General features: G+C 35.5%; 1 protein-coding gene across 3 annotated transcripts in view; it reads right to left on the bottom strand.

Annotated features, from left to right (window-relative positions):
- LOC126248941 (lipid storage droplets surface-binding protein 1) overlaps positions 1–16138 on the bottom strand; it is a 184985-nt gene that overhangs the window by 30480 nt on the left and 138367 nt on the right. For all 3 annotated transcript variants that reach the window (XM_049950480.1, XM_049950461.1, XM_049950471.1), the window contains exon 7: positions 13919–14029. In XM_049950480.1, coding sequence (XP_049806437.1) covers positions 13919–14029 — 111 coding nt within the window. The remainder of the gene's footprint in view (positions 1–13918; positions 14030–16138) is intronic.

The raw sequence follows: 16138 nt of genomic DNA, 5'->3' as shown, positions 1-16138 counted from the left end.
TGTTAGCTATTTTATTTACATTTTTGTCACTGTGCCTATAGGTTATAAACAGTTCTGGTGGTTGCTATTTCCTATTAAGTAGTAATGTTTTGAACTGTACTTACAGGTTGCGTGGACAATTTCTTACATATTACGCTCCTGTTGCATTTTTGGTGTTGTTCTTCTTCTTATGAACGCCAATTTGCGGTTTTTTCCACATTCCACAGCACTATGCACTGAACGTTTGTTTTAATGCAATGTTTTGGTTTCTGTTGCCGACTGTCACACGTTTTTGCCAAAGATCGAAACTTATGAGTGTAATTATTGAAGTATCTCTGGTCTGTTCGTGTATGCATTTGTGTGTGTGTTTGTGTATGTTTTTGTGTGTGTGTGTGTGTGTGTGTGTGTGTGTGTGTGTGTGTGTATTTTGGTGTGGTATAATTTGTGTGTGTGTGTGTGTGTGTGTGTGTGTGTGTGTGTGTGTGTGTGTGTGTGTGTGTGTGTGTGCGTGCGTGCGTGCGTGCGTGCGTGCGTGCGTGTGTGTATTTTGGTGTGGTATAATTTGTGTGTGTGTGTGTGTGTGTGTATTTTGGTGTGGTATAATTTGTGTGTGTGTGTGTGTGTGTGTCCAGATGGTGTGGGGAAGAGTTTTCTTGTTTTATGTTATCATTTCCTTTATTAAGTGCAGTAGGGAGCCTGTGCTGATGTGTGTTTGTTCATTTATCACATGTTTGTTTTCTGCTATGGCTTTCTGGATGTGGAAGTTTTCTTGTGTTTGTATAAGATGTTTGTCATGGTTGCTTATTCTCATTATTTTCATTTCTTGTTCCATGTTTGTAGGATGATGGTTGTAGTGTTTTAAATGCTCTGCAAATGTGGAATGGTTTGTTTCATACTTCCAACATCTGATACGTTCTTTGTATCTTGTTTCAAAATTCCTGCATGTCATGCCTACGTATACTGCATCACAACTTTGACATTCAAGTTTATATATTCCTGATTGTTGGAATTTGTCCCTCTTGGTAGCTGGCTGGCTTAGGTCTGATTGAAGGGTTTGCCCAGGCTTATATGCTATTTTGAAGCCCTGTCTCTTTAGGATGTTTGCAACTCTGTGTGTTAGTTTATGTGTGTAGGTCTTGGTGTACCATTTGGTTCTTTTCTGTGTGGTGTTGTCATTGTGTGTTTGTTGAGTGTGTTTGTAAGTTTTCAGCTTGTGAGTTCTTTTGTATTCTGGAAATGTTGTGTTTGTTTTTTATTTAGACTTATCAAAAGCCTTTGATGTCATCGACCATAAGTTACTGCTTAGGAAGTTATATGCCTATGGGATACGTGGAGTTGCCCACAAATGGTTTGAATCATATCTGTCAGACAGGTATCAGAAGGTGGAGATAAGTCAGGCAGATAGGACACATTCATCAAGATTCGAGAAAGTTTTGTATGGAGTACCCCAGGGATCTGTATTAGGGCTATTACTGTTTTTAATATTTATCAGTGACCTACCAAGTCAACTATCTGAAGCAGAGGCAGTACTGTTTGCTGATGATACAAGTTTGTTTGTTAAAGCAAATAGTGAAGCTGACTTACAGGAAAAAGTCACATTAGCAACAGACGAAGCAGACAGATGGTTTAATGAAAACAGACTCTTTGTGAATGCCAAAAAAACAATGTGGATCAACTTCAGACATATTACAAATAAAATAAAAACTAACCTTACAGTAGAACTGGGTAAGTGTAAGATTGAACAAGCATCATACACTAAATTCTTGGGAGTATGGTTTGATGAACACTTAAGATGGGAAAAACATGTAATATCATTGAACAAAAAATTAAGTCAAACATGTTACATACTTAGAATGCTTAAAAGCTCATGTAATATTAAAACAGTGTTATGTGTTTATTTCTCATTCATGCACAGTTTATTAAGATATGGCGTATAGTTTTGGGGGAACATCAGTCTAACAAAACACTCATTTAGACTACAAAAGAAGGCAGTCAGAATAATAAAAGGTATAGGATATAGAGACTCTTGTAGGCAAGCTTTCAAAGAATTAAAAATCATGACACTACCATATTTATACATATATGAAAGCATATGTTTCTTAAAAGACATGAGGAATTTTCTACATTAAACAGAGAATTTCACAACTACGAAACAAGGAATAGGAAAGATTTCCACAGAGAAATTCATAAAACAGCTATGTATCACAAAAGTGTACTATACCAACCCAAAATCCTCTACAGTGCTCTCCCCAAAGAACTAAAAATAATACCAAAACTGTACATATTTAAAAGAGAATTAAAAAACATATTATTGAGCAATAGTTTTTACGGTATTGAAGAGTTTATGAATCGTTGACAATAAAAGTGCAGTTAATATTTCCCTGACATAATAAATATGTGTAATTGCTCACATTTAAATACTTGCTGTTTCTATGAAAGTGTGAAACAGTGTTAATGTAAGAATGTAAATAATCTTTGATGTGAGATCTTTGATGTGAGAATCACTTTTTTTTTTTTTTGTACGTTGTTATCCTACTTGTATATTTTTATGTTAGTGTTCTAAAAGTTCTATTAAAATTGTAATGTCTAAGTGACAAGTAAATTCAATTACAAATTTTCATGTATATGTATTTTAAATTGTAATGTTTATTGACAAGTCCTATGTCATTTCGATGATGTATTACAAGGACGCTAATAAATTGAATTGAATTGAACTGAATTGAATGTGTGTTTTTATTTTTTGATTGAGCCTGTGTACCACATGTGTGTCATACCTGTTCTTCCTAGCTATTTGTATGATTGTACTCATTTCTTGTTCATAGTTTTTCTTGCTGAGTGGGATTCTGTTTAATCTATGTAACATGTGTCTTAGTGCTGCAAGTTTCTGGCTGTGGGGGTGGTTGGATGTGGAATGTATTATTGCGTCTGTGGCTGTTGGTTTTCTAAAGATGTTAAATGTATGTTTGCCATTTTCTTTTTTAATTGTAATTTCAAGAAAATTTATTTATTTTCTTTTTCTCTTTCAAGTGTGAATTTTATGTTCTGATGAGCTTTGTTTATTTCTGAATGGAGTTCATCTATTTTTTCACTTGGCTCATCTACCAGACAAATAATGTCATCCATGTATCTGTACCAATATATGATTTTGAAGCTTTCATTTGTGGTTGTCTTTTCAAATATCTGATTTTCTAGGTGACTGATGAAAATATTTGCTAGTGTTCCTGATATTGGGGATCCCATGGGCAGTCCATCAGTTTGTAGATAATATTCTTTCTCAAACTGAAAGTAGTTTTGTTCAGTTGTCAGTCTGAGCATATCTGTTATTTCTTTTATTGCGTCTGTGGTGAGGTTGCTGTGGGATGAGAGATTTTGTTCTATGATTTCTATTGTTTCTGTGATAGGGATGGAGGTATACATATTTTCTATATCGAATGAAATCAGTGATGCTGTGTGTGGTACCTGTATGTTCTGTATGTTTTCTATTAGGTTTCCTGTGTTTATCACTTTTCTGTTGTTTTCTACTTTATAGTGTTTTGTAACTAACTTTTGGAGGTGTTTGGCTGTGCGGTATGTTGGGGCTTTCTTGAAGTTGATAACATTTCTCATTGGCATTCCGTCTTTATGAACTTTCGGTTGACTGTGGAGTGTTGGTGCTTGTGGGTTTTTCTGTGTTAAGTAGTATTTCTGTTTGTCTGTGAGTGTGTGTTCAATGTTTTTCAGTGTTCGTTTCACATTTGCCTGGAATCGTGTAGTTGGATCTGACTTCAGTTTTTGTATGGCATTGGTATTTATGTATTCCTTGGTTTTTGTGATGTATTGCTCTTTATCCATGAGTACTGTTACATTTCCCTTGTCTGCTCTTGTTATTAATACGTTATTGTTTGTTAACTTTTGTTTTAACCTTTTCATAGTGGCTGCTTCTGTTTGGTTGTTCTTATTGTGTGTCTGCTGTGTTTGTTTTATTATGCCTTTTATTTCTTCTTTTACTAGCTCTCTTGTCAGTCCTATGTTATTTCACAATTATTTTGTTGTTCTTCACGTGTAAGGATGTGTTCAGTTTCTACTATGAGATTTTCTATGTACTGATTGTTCACTTTGCTATTGGTGCAGTGTTTCAAACCTTTTTCCAATAGCATTTTTTCATTTTCGTGTAGTTCTGTCTCTGTTAGGTTAACTAGGCGTGGATGGAATGTGTGTTGGAGTTCATGTGGTTTCACATTTAAAATGTAAATGTATTTTTGCGTCTTTTTTACTGTTAGCTTCAATATCTTCTGTTTATGTTTGTTTTGTAAATGTTTCATTGCTGTGTATGTGTTGTGTTCGGGTTTTTCTACTAGTGCCATGAAAACTGCGGCGTTTCCTAGGTTTTTTGCCAATTCTAGATGAGTCTCATAGAGCATCATGTTTAGGTGCTGTTTTTTCGAACAGAGCATCTTAATTTCATGTAGTAACCAATATCGTTCTGCAAATGATTTCGACTTTTGTGCCACTGTAGAACTGTTTTTAACCTTTACATTAATGTAACTTGGAATTAAATCGTTCTTTTTGCATGTTTTGTTGAATTTTATGTGCTGTATCGTCTTATGGAGTCTCAGATGTATTTTCTTGAACCTGTTGTACACGTTGACAGAGAATGCTTGACATAGCTGTATTGACATCTTCAACTTTTGTAGTCCTGTCTTCCTCAGTTGCGTGTAATATTACGGTATATTGATAATTTTTACTTATGGACCGTCTGACAGCAACTGAATAAAACACAATTTTAGTGCCATATGCGTTTCGCCTTTATTTTCTGCAAGGCATCATCAGTGGCCTGGAATATGTACATATGTTAGCTATTTTATTTACATTTTTGTCACTGTGCCTATAGGTTATAAACAGTTCTGGTGGTTGCTATTTCCTATTAAGTAGTAATGTTTTGAACTGTACTTACAGGTTGTGTGGACAATTTCTTACATATTACACTCCTGTTGCATTTTTGGTGTTGTTCTTCTTATGAATGCCAATTTGCAGTTTTTTTCCACAAAAATTATCAATATACCATAATATTACACACAACTGAGGAAGACAGGACTACAAAAACCTACAACTTATTTTCACATAAGAAGGCCGAAGAATCAGAACACACAAACACACTTACACATACACGCAAATAAATATGAATGCACAAACAATGAAGTCACAGATTAGAAGGATGTAAGAATCGCCAAGGGTTGTAGGGGAGGAGATATATGTACATCTAGAAACATTCACACACTGCTTTTATTATGATGGTTCTACATCGCCTATTTACATGAAAAGCCATCATCAGGAAGCATGAGTAATGAAGGAGAACACAAGCCAGATTGGAGTTAATTGTGATGCTTATTTAAGAAAAGTCAGTGTAGCAAATACTCGAATAAATTGATGAATAGTAGGAGGACTTGAACAAAATAGATAGACATAGTATCTACCATGTGTTGAATAATATGTGCAGACATAGTATCTACTAAGATTATAGAAGTTGAAAAGTAGAGGAGGACTCTAGGGTATTAAATGAGGTACTAAGAAGTGAGAGTGAAGTGTAAAATAAATTTTTATTTTACCAGGAAATATTTAATTATATTGTACATAAAGATGTATACTAGGGCAATGAACCATGAGGCTTACTCATAAAGTATAAGGGGGGCCATATCCAGCATTTGCTAAGGATATAGGGCAGATGTACCTACACAGAGACAAGACGACCTGTGACCTGATGAAGAGGGATGTTTTATAAAGGGGCATACCTACCAGAACGGAAGGAGGAAGTGCACTCATAGGGTCAACCCACATGTAAGGTATAGATACTGATCCTAGGGGAAAAGGACAGTATCGTGACAGAAGTCACATATTTAATAGGAATTATTCTGGTAAGTTTGAATTCTATATATCACTAGCATTATTATGTTTTATGTGAATCTACAAGTGTTGAAAAGAACACTTTCAGTTGCCCAGAGTTCCTCCAGACTACAAACTACTATAAATAATGATACTAGTACTTATTAAGGAAAAAATAGTACAAGGAATTAGAATAAATAATGAAGTACTCAAGTGTCATGAACACATGGAGCTTAGGATTGGAAACTAAAGGTTTGGTCCTCACAATTCCTAGATATAAGAAAATGAACTCCAACACTAATTGAAATGTTCACACTTTATAGTTAAAGTAAAATGAAAAAATAAGGAACAGCTAAATAATAATAAGAAGGGTATTGACGGTTATGAAAAGAACAAGGTATACTGTTTAAATATGAATTGTTATTATATGTGTTGAAATATGAATTGTTATTATATGTGATATAAATGTACATAATGGTTGTATATAAAATATTGCATGTTCGATCTGAGGGGGGGAATATGTAGTGCTTTAAAAATTTCTGCATAAATTCTAGAACCACTTGGTCTTTCCCATCTCTAACACAGGATATTTTAAATAGAAGTGTGAGAGAGATGAATCTGACCTACTGCGCATTGCACGTTTGTGTGTGCAGCTCTAAAAACAGTCACGAGCAAATTGTGCATGCAGCATCTGAATGGCGACTGACAAGTACCTGGTGTACGATCCATACAGTTTCGGTGTATGTGTAGAGAAGAACAAGGAGTGTTTATGTACTATTCTGTGCTTTTAGTGACTGTGATGATTGTTAAGGACAAATGAAGAAATGAGGTTAGACTTTCAAGTAATTCATGTGTTGGACTTGGTAGAAGCAAGACATGTTTACAAATTATGTGGTTGTTAAACCGATGCTATTATAAATTTATTTAATCGAGTCTGATGCAAGATGAATCTTTTGACTTGCAAACTTTCGAATATTTATGTGAGAAATGGTGAATTTGTTCTTTATGGATGTTGAAATATACCAAGACTAAACTAAAAGTATTCTGCGAGTATCCACTTATTTCATGAGTAGAGAGAGAGAGAGAGAGTCTGACAAATTCCCTCAACCAGCTTTATTCTTTGGAGAAGTAGTTTTTGGAGATCGATGTGGCCGACTATCCAGAGAAGAAGATCGGCTGTGCATACCAAGTAAGTCAACTGATATGAGAGAGAGGTGTGAAGTTGGAAAAGCAGCTCCACATTGCTTCTTGTTGGTGAAAGTGTTAGAGTATACATGAGGATGTTCTCATCGTATTTATCAGCAACAAGTTCACTGGTGATCTATACAGAAAACATCTTGAGATGACACTCCTAGCAAACTGATGGGGGGTTTTCTTTCAGCAAGATGGACCGCTGCTACTTTTGGATGAACAACTCAGGAATTTCTGAATGAAGTTTTTCCTGAGCATTGGGTAGGTTGAAGGGGTTCAGTGGAATGACTGCCTGGCTCACTAGATTTGACACCACTTGACTTTTTTCCTCAGTGGCTATTTCAAATCTGCAGTATACAGAAATAGGCCCTAAACACTGCAGCAACTGCAGGAAAACATCAGAGGATCCTCTGCAGCAATAACACCTTTGCTGTTATGTAAAGTATGCAAGAACTATGAACGATTTTCAGATGTGATCAATTTGAACAATTCCTCCAGTAGTGTACAAGCAGTTCAGCTGCAGGACATGGCAGTTCAGGTCATTGATTGGTTTCAGTTTGCCAGTCTGTGAGTTTGCTATTGTGATTGTCAATTCTGTTATGTTGTAAATGGTATATGGATATGACATTGATTTGTTTGGGACTGTTTCAGTTTGCCATTTCAAAAGTCATTTTGTTTTGTTAAGTTTTTGATTTCAAGAAGACTAATAAATTACCCAGTAATTAACTTGAATAGTGAAGCTTTTGTCACAAAAATTAAGCTCATGAATTAAAACAATATATTTCGGAGAGTTGTCCTATGTCGTATGACTTTTGAATTACCCTGTATTATAAGTACACACTATGTACATAATAATGTAGTAAAATGGAACCAAATAAAAATTAATCAAGCAATACTCATGTTTCAGGAAAGTGCTTGTGGACAGAGAAGGGTGTGTCTAATTCCCGGAGCATACCTAACCTATTCAGGACAGTTCTCTTATGGTACCGTCCATACTGAAAACCATGAGCAAGTTAATCTTAAATTTCTGAAATCATACATCTTAACTCTATTTCTGAAAACTTTGTTTCACACTTGAGCTTTTAAAACAGCCCTTTGTGTCAACATTTATTTTATGTTATTAATTATTAACAATGTTCTTCTCTTTCATTGCTACTTCTCATGTTCTTGCTCTTTCTTTCCCTTCAGTCTATCATTACTCTTGCTCATTCAGCTTCTATACACTCTGCATGTATGGTACCCCTAAAGTTTGTTATTCTGTCACCAATCACAGTCTACTACCACAGTTGTTGTGATGTACTAAACAGAACAATAAATAAAGCCATTCACTTTTGAGACTGATATGTCAAATGTGAACAGAAACTCAGCTCTGTTCACTATCATTTTATTTATTTTTGTTATTTATTTGCTGGCATTGAATTTTTACCTGTTGTCTTCATACAATAGTGTGTCGTGTCACATCTGTTATTACAAAATATTTAAGTGATTGTAAATGTATTCTGCTCAACAAAATAATGACACTATCAGGCTAGCCATGTTATGGTCTGTATTCTGGTTGATGACTTCAATTACCTGTACCTCAATTTATCTTGCCCAGTAAGTTCTTTATTATTTTCATCCTTCTTAGAAAAAGTGTTTGAATTTACACTAATGGCAGAACTGATCAGTTGGAGGCTGTCTTCCAATTGTAACAATCATAATGATGTACAAATGTTAAACTCCTCCTTTCTGCTGGTTTTGGAAAAACTGCTATAGCCATCATATCCAATGGCCTACAAAAGAGAAGTACTTAATGGATGAACTGCTTCATTGTTTCATACTTTTTTCTTAGAAGACATGTTATTGATAGGATTTGTGTTACAGAATTTTGTTGTTGTTGTAATTGTTGTTTTTGTTATGTTTTTCAGCCTGAAGACTGGTTTGATGCACCTCTCCTTGTTGGTCTACCCTGTGCAAGCTGCTTCATTTCTGAACAGCCATTGCAACCAACATCCATTTCAATGCTTTACTGTACTCAGGCCTCAGTCTCCCTCTACAGTTTATACTCACTACACTTGCTTCCACTAACAAATTGACAATTTCTTGATGCCTCAGGCTGAGTCCTATCAACTGGCCCCTCCTTTTTTGTCAAGCTGTATCATAAATTTATTTTCTCTCTCATTCAGTTCAGTTCCATCTTGATCAGTCCAGCTAAACTTCACCATTCCTTCATAGTATCACATTTCAAAAACTCTCACATTGTCCAAGCTGTTTATCATCCACATTTCACTTCTTTACAAGGATAATGTCCAGACAAATACCGTCTGAAAAAATTTCTTAACACTGAAATTTATATATCAGCAAATTCCTCTTTTCATTATGCTTTTTTTCTTTTTGTTCTGCCAGCCTGTATTTTATATTCTCTCTACTTTGGCCACCATCCATAATTTTGCTGTCTACTTTTTAGTGTCTCATTTCCTAATCTAATTCCCTCATCATCACCTGATTTAATTCAACTACATTCCATTACCCATGTTTTACTTTTCTTGATGTTCATCTTACAATCTCTTTTTATGACACTGTCTGCTCCCTTAAACTGCTCTTCCAAGTCCTTGGCCACCTCTGACGGAATGGGAATATCATCAGCAAACCTCAAAGTTTTTAGTTATTCTCTCTGAAGCTTAATTCCCTTTCCAAATTTCTTCTTTGTTTCCTTCGCAACTTGCTCAATGTACAGATTCAATAACATTTTGGATAGGTTGCAATCCTATCTCACTTTTTTCTCAACTGCTGCTTCAACTTTCATGTCCTTTGACTCTTATAACTGGCATTTGGTTTATATACATTTAATAAATAACTTTTGTTCCCTGTATTTTATCCCTACTACTTTTGGTATTCCAAAGAGTCAATATTCCAGTCAACAATGTCAAAAACTCTCTCTAAATCTACAAATTCTATAAACATAGGATTGCCTTTCTTCAGTCTATCTTCTAGCATAAGTTGTAGGGTCAATATTGCCTCTTGTGTTCCTACATTTCTTTGGAACCCAAACTGACCTTCCACAAGGTATGCTTCTACTACTTTTTCGATTATTCTGTAAATAATTTATGACAATATTTTGCAACCATGACTTATTGTACTGATGGTACACACTTGTCGGCATCTGCCTTTTTTGAAATTGAAATTATTATATTCTTCCCAAAGTCTGAGTGTATTTTGCCTGTCTCACATATCTTTCACACTAGGTGAAAAATTCTGTCATAGCTGACTCTGTCAATGATCTCAATAATTATGAGGGAATCATCCACTCCAAGTGCCTTGTTTCCTCTTAGGCCATTCAATGCGCTGACAAATTCTTCCCTCAGTAACATATTCCCATTTCATTTTTACCTGCTTCCTTCTGTAATATTGTCTTCAAGTTTGTTTCCCTTATACAGCCCCTTTGCTTACTCCTTCCACCTTCCTGCTTTCCCTTCTTTGCTTAGTACTGGATTGTCATTTGAGACCTCGATATTCAAACAGCCATTTCTCTTTCCTCCAAAGGTCACTTTAATTTTCCTATAGGTTGCCTCTCTATCTTTTTTCAAGTTATACATGCTTCTATTGCCTTGCATTTGTCCTCTAGCAATTCCGTCTTAGACATTTTGCACTTTCTGTCAATCTCATTTTTTATTAGAAACTGAAGAAACTGCAAAAAGGTGGGAATTTAAGGAGATGGGGCCTGGATAAACTGAAAGAACCAGAGGTTGTAGAGAGTTTCAGGGAGAGCATAGGGGAACAATTGACAGGAATGGGGGAAAGAAATACAGTAGAAGACGAATGGTTAGCTCTGAGGGATGAAGTAGTGAAGGCAGCAGAGGATCAAGTAGGTAAAAAGACGAGGGCTAATAGAAATCCTCGGGTAACAGAAGAAATATTGAATTTAATTGATGAAAGGAGAAAATATAAAAATGCAGTAAATGAAGCAGGCAAAAAGGAATACAAACGTCTTAAAAATGAGATCGACAGGAAGTGCAAAATGGCTAAGCAGGGATGGCTAGAGGACAAATGTAAGGATGTAGAGGCTTGTCTCACTAGGGGTAAGATAGATACTGCCTACAGGAAAATTAAAGAGACCTTTGTAGAGAAGAGAACCACTTGTATGAATATCAAGAGCTCAGATGGCAACCCAGTTCTAAGCAAAGAAGGGAAGGCAGAAAGGTGGAAGGAGTATATAGAGGGTTTATACAAGGGCAATGTACTTGAGGACAATATTATGGAAATGGAAGAGGATGTAGATGAAGATGAAATGGGAGATAAGATACTGCGTGAAGAGTTTGACAGAGCACTGAAAGACCTGAGTCGAAACAAGGCCCCAGGAGTAGACAACATTCCATTAGAACTACTGATGGCCTTGGGAGAGCCAGTCATGACAAAACTCTACCATCTGGTGAGCAAGATGTATGAGACAGGCGAAATACCCACAGACTTCAAGAAGAATATAATAATTCCAATCCCAAAGAAAGCAGGTGTTGACAGATGTGAAAATTACCGAACTATCAGTTTAATAAGTCACAGCTGCAAAATACTAACGCGAATTCTTTACAGACGAATGGAAAAACTGGTAGAAGCGGACCTTGGGGAAGATCAGTTTGGATTCCGTAGAAATGTTGGAACACGTGAGGCAATACTAACCTTACGACTTATCTTAGAAGAAAGATTAAGAAAAGGCAAACCTACGTTTCTAGCATTTGTAGACTTAGAGAAAGCTTTTGACAACGTTAACTGGAATACTCGCTTTCAAATTCTGAAGGTGGCAGGGGTAAAATACAAGGAGCGAAAGGCTATTTACAATTTGTACAGAAACCAAATGGCAGTTATAAGAGTCGAGGGGCATGAAAGGGAAGCAGTGGTTGGGAAAGGAGTGAGACAGGGTTGTAGCCTCTCCCTGATGTTATTCAATCTGTATATTGATCAAGCAGTAAAGGAAACAAAAGAAAAATTCGGAGTAGGTATTAAAATTCATGGAGAAGAAGTAAAAACTTTGAGGTTCGCCGATGACATTGTAATTCTGTCAGAGACAGCAAAGGACTTGGAAGAGCAGTTGAACGGAATGGACAGTGTCTTGAAAGGAGGATATAAGATGAACATCAACAAAAGCAAAACGAGGATAATGGAATGTAGTCAAATTAAAGCGGGTGATGCTTAGGGGATTAGATTAGGAAATGAGACACTTAAAGTAGTAAAGGAGTTTTGCTATTTAGGGAGTAAAATAACTGCTGATGGTCGAAGTAGAGAGGATATAAAATGTAGACTGGCAATGGCAAGGAAATCGTTTCTGAAGAAGATAAATTTGTTAACATCTAGTATAGATTTAAGTGTCAGGAAGTCGTTTCTGAAAGTATTTGTATGGAGTGTAGCCATGTATGGAAGTGAAACATGGACGATAACCAGTTTGGACAAGAAGAGAATAGAAGCTTTCGAAACGTGGTGCTACAGAAGAATGCTGAAGATAAGGTGGGTAGATCACGTAACTAATGAGGAGGTATTGAATAGGATTGGGGAGAAGAGAAGTTTGTGGCACAACTTGACTAGCAGAAGGGATCGGTTGGTAGGACATGTTTTGAGGCATCAAGGGATCACAAATTTAGCATTGGAGGGCAGCATGGAGGATAAAAATCGTAGAGGGAGACCAAGAGATCAATACACTAAGCAGATTCAGAAGGATGTAGGTTGCAGTAGGTACTGGGAGATGAAGAAGCTTGTACAGGATAGAGTAGCATGGAGAGCTGCATCAAACCAGTCTCAGGACTAAAGACCACAACAACAACAACATTAGTCTTATTCCATTTTGCCCATTTCATTTTTTGCATTTTTATATTTTCTACTTTTGTCAATTAAATTCAGTTTCTCCTGTGTTTCCTGGGGTTTCTGGTAGGCTTTGTCTCTCTACCCATGTGACCCTCTGCTGCCTTCCCTATTTCATTTCTGAATGTTACCCATTTGTCTTTTATCATATTCCTTTATCCTCTTTCAGTACAGCATTGCCTAATGCTCCTTCTAAAACCCTCGAAACCTCTGTTTTTTTCCCCAAAATTAATTGACTGCCTGTGAATTCTTCAGCACCAGCTGTATTAGATATAGGTCTCTGATATCCAATAGTGATATGAAACTTTGTGCTGTACTTGCATTTGAGCCTAAATTTCCTGCTCATTGTGAGCAGTTGCCTTAATCACTTTGGCTTTCTGTACACACTCCCCAGACAGACCCAAACTGTCACTTGTCGCTCTGTCTACATCCTTTCATTGTAGTCCATGAACTTCCTGTTCCTTCCATTTATTCAGGTCACATCTCCTTAATTTTCTACCTTCCTGCAATTTCTTCTATTTTCATCTGTAGTTAATAACCAATAATATTTTTGTAAGTAATTAGGAAGTAGTTTTTTTACATGAAAAAGCCATTTAGCAGTCATTAAAGCCCCTCCATATCTTGCTGCTTTGCATTTTTTTTTAAGTACGATCTATATTTGAAATTATTAAATGATCTGTATTAAGAACTGGTTTTTTAATAGTTTACTTACTGTATATGCAATTCATACTTATTTACATTTACTGTTTCATGGAAATGTGAATTTTATGCTTTAAGAGTAAACTACTTTATTATTTTACTGCCCAAAAACTTCACTTAGCTTTTATTTTTCCAAAGAAAACTGAACATAAAATTATGTTATTATCTGAAACACTCCAGGGAACTAATTGGCAATTCAATTACTTTGGCAAAGCGTTGCAGATGTTTAATGTATGCTCATCATTGGTATCATATGTTACATACTATCATAAGTTACATACTAAGAATTTTCTTAAACATGCATAGTTGTTGACTAATAGCTTCTGTTGACATATATAAAAGTAAATATGCAAAATTTACTTACAAGTTGATTAGTCGCATAAGAGTTGATATCTGAAATCAGTTTCTGAATAAATAATATTCTCTGCCTGGCATTTGATATGACTTTATTTCTTGCTTCTTCCAGATGGGCTGCCTGGAAAGGTGATTTTGAATATAAGAACTAAGAATTATTTTTATGGTTGTTTAATTTTATTATGATAATGTAAACATTAATTTAAAAATGAGAACAGGCAACAGCTTAGCTCCATATTAAATTAATCGTGGGCAGTACCGTTCAAGGCTACTAAGAATTTCAGATGTTGAGGTTTGGTTTGTTCCCATAGTAAGAATCTCAAGAAGAATATGATGATATAGTGCAACAGTTACTGCAAATTCATTTTTAAATTGTACTGTTTTCGTGAAGCAGATATGATCCCATAATAATTGGTTTTGTGGCTTTGATGATCAAATGGCAACAATAAAGCTTCCCCATCAATCGAGTTTGCCTCAGAAGGGAAAAGTAAAATTTTACAGAATCATAAATATTGACTCAGGTGCATTAGTCAGAGAGTATTAACAGTGAGGAAGTTTACCAACCCTATACAGTAGACGGGAAATTGAATTTTTCCTAAAAATATTCTTACAAACTATGAATCCCATTTTCCTTTACTATAGGTCAGGGATAATTATAGTAGAAACCAAAAGAAAGGATGGCAAACATGTCTAATAGAAGTATCTTGTGTCATGAAGAGACAGCTTTTATTTTTTGCATAGGACTAGCTCTAATTGAGACCTAAAGATGTATCACATGCAATACTGCAAAATTCCTCCTAAATCATCAAAAAGACAAAAACTGTATACTAGGCCTTATGCAAAAAATGTCAAAATTCCAAAAACAAAGTATAGGAAATATGGAGCATTATTCGCCATGAAGCAGATCAGAGTGGTAAAGCAAATGATTTTCAGTTCCCTGGTGATAGTAGCAGTGAGACAGGTGACATTAAATTCAAGTTACTGGTTACTGAATTTAATTAATTCTTTCTAACAGTAGCTGAAAATACAGGGACAAAATGTGGACCATCAAAATGCATATCCATTAGATTTATTTCAACAGGCATTGCATACTCCATCCGCAGGAATGCATTCTGCCAAATCGACTACAAAAAAAGTATTGAATGCTCGGTGGTTGATAACCATTCTGTCTATGGTGGTATTTCAACCAAAGTATTAAAATCTTGTGCTGACATAATTGTGACTTTGAGATCCCTTCGCAACCAGTCAATAATCAAGCAGTATTTATTGATAGTAGCACTCATTTACAGAAGAGGAGAGAAGTAAGTGCACTCTAATTACAGATTTATTTTCCTAAAACAGTGGATCATATTAACAAATTATACAACAGGAATAAGTTTAATTCAGAAGGAAGAAACATTAAAAATGATGCCCACAAGATTTGGTACTTTGTCTGCTCTTGTTCTTGACCTACATACAAGATTTGCTTAAGGCATTAGGGGACTCTTCAGAGACTGTGAAGTTTGTTACTGACAGATGCATACTGGCAAAAGACCTAAATTCATCTATACTAGACTGTACAGCAAATATCTTACCCCAGAAACTAACAAAAATTCATATTATGTAATTCCAAAATACATAGAAATGACTTACAAGTATGAGAAGAAGAGATCAATGGCCACATACTAGGTAAAGCTCAATGTGTGAAACTCCTAGGCATCAAGATGGATAATAAACCATCTTGCCTGTTTTGTGCTTACAAAGCTCCCTCATTCTTTTTACTTGTAGGCAGGATTACTAGCAAACTTTCACTCAGTAATGTTCTATGGCATAATCTTCTGGTGCAATGCAGGTAAGAGCAAAAAGATATCTGTTCTACAGAAGCATACAGTAAGAACATTGTGTAAAGTTGAAGGCTAATCATGGACTGGGACTTCTTGCATTTACATGCTTAGACATTTACTCCCTAATGTTATTTATAGTTTTGATTTGATTTTTATTGATCCCAGAAATCCTATTGTGCGTTCCCACACTTGAATGTGGGACAAGTCACAATTACAATATAATAAACTTATTATAAGAACAAAATCCTTTAGAATGAAATAAATCAGCTAAAAACGAATGGCATTTAACAAAACAATTAATTTGGTTATTTTAGACTCTTAATAAGGAAAATAATAGTAACATGTGTAGAGTGAACTAACAGGCTATAAACTTATGGTGCATAAAAAAATATTCTGTTTGCTTATTT

Source organism: Schistocerca nitens, chromosome 1 (genome assembly GCF_023898315.1).
Source record: "Schistocerca nitens isolate TAMUIC-IGC-003100 chromosome 1, iqSchNite1.1, whole genome shotgun sequence".
NCBI lineage: Eukaryota > Metazoa > Arthropoda > Insecta > Orthoptera > Acrididae > Schistocerca > Schistocerca nitens.
This window is presented reverse-complemented; position numbering and strand designations above follow the sequence as displayed.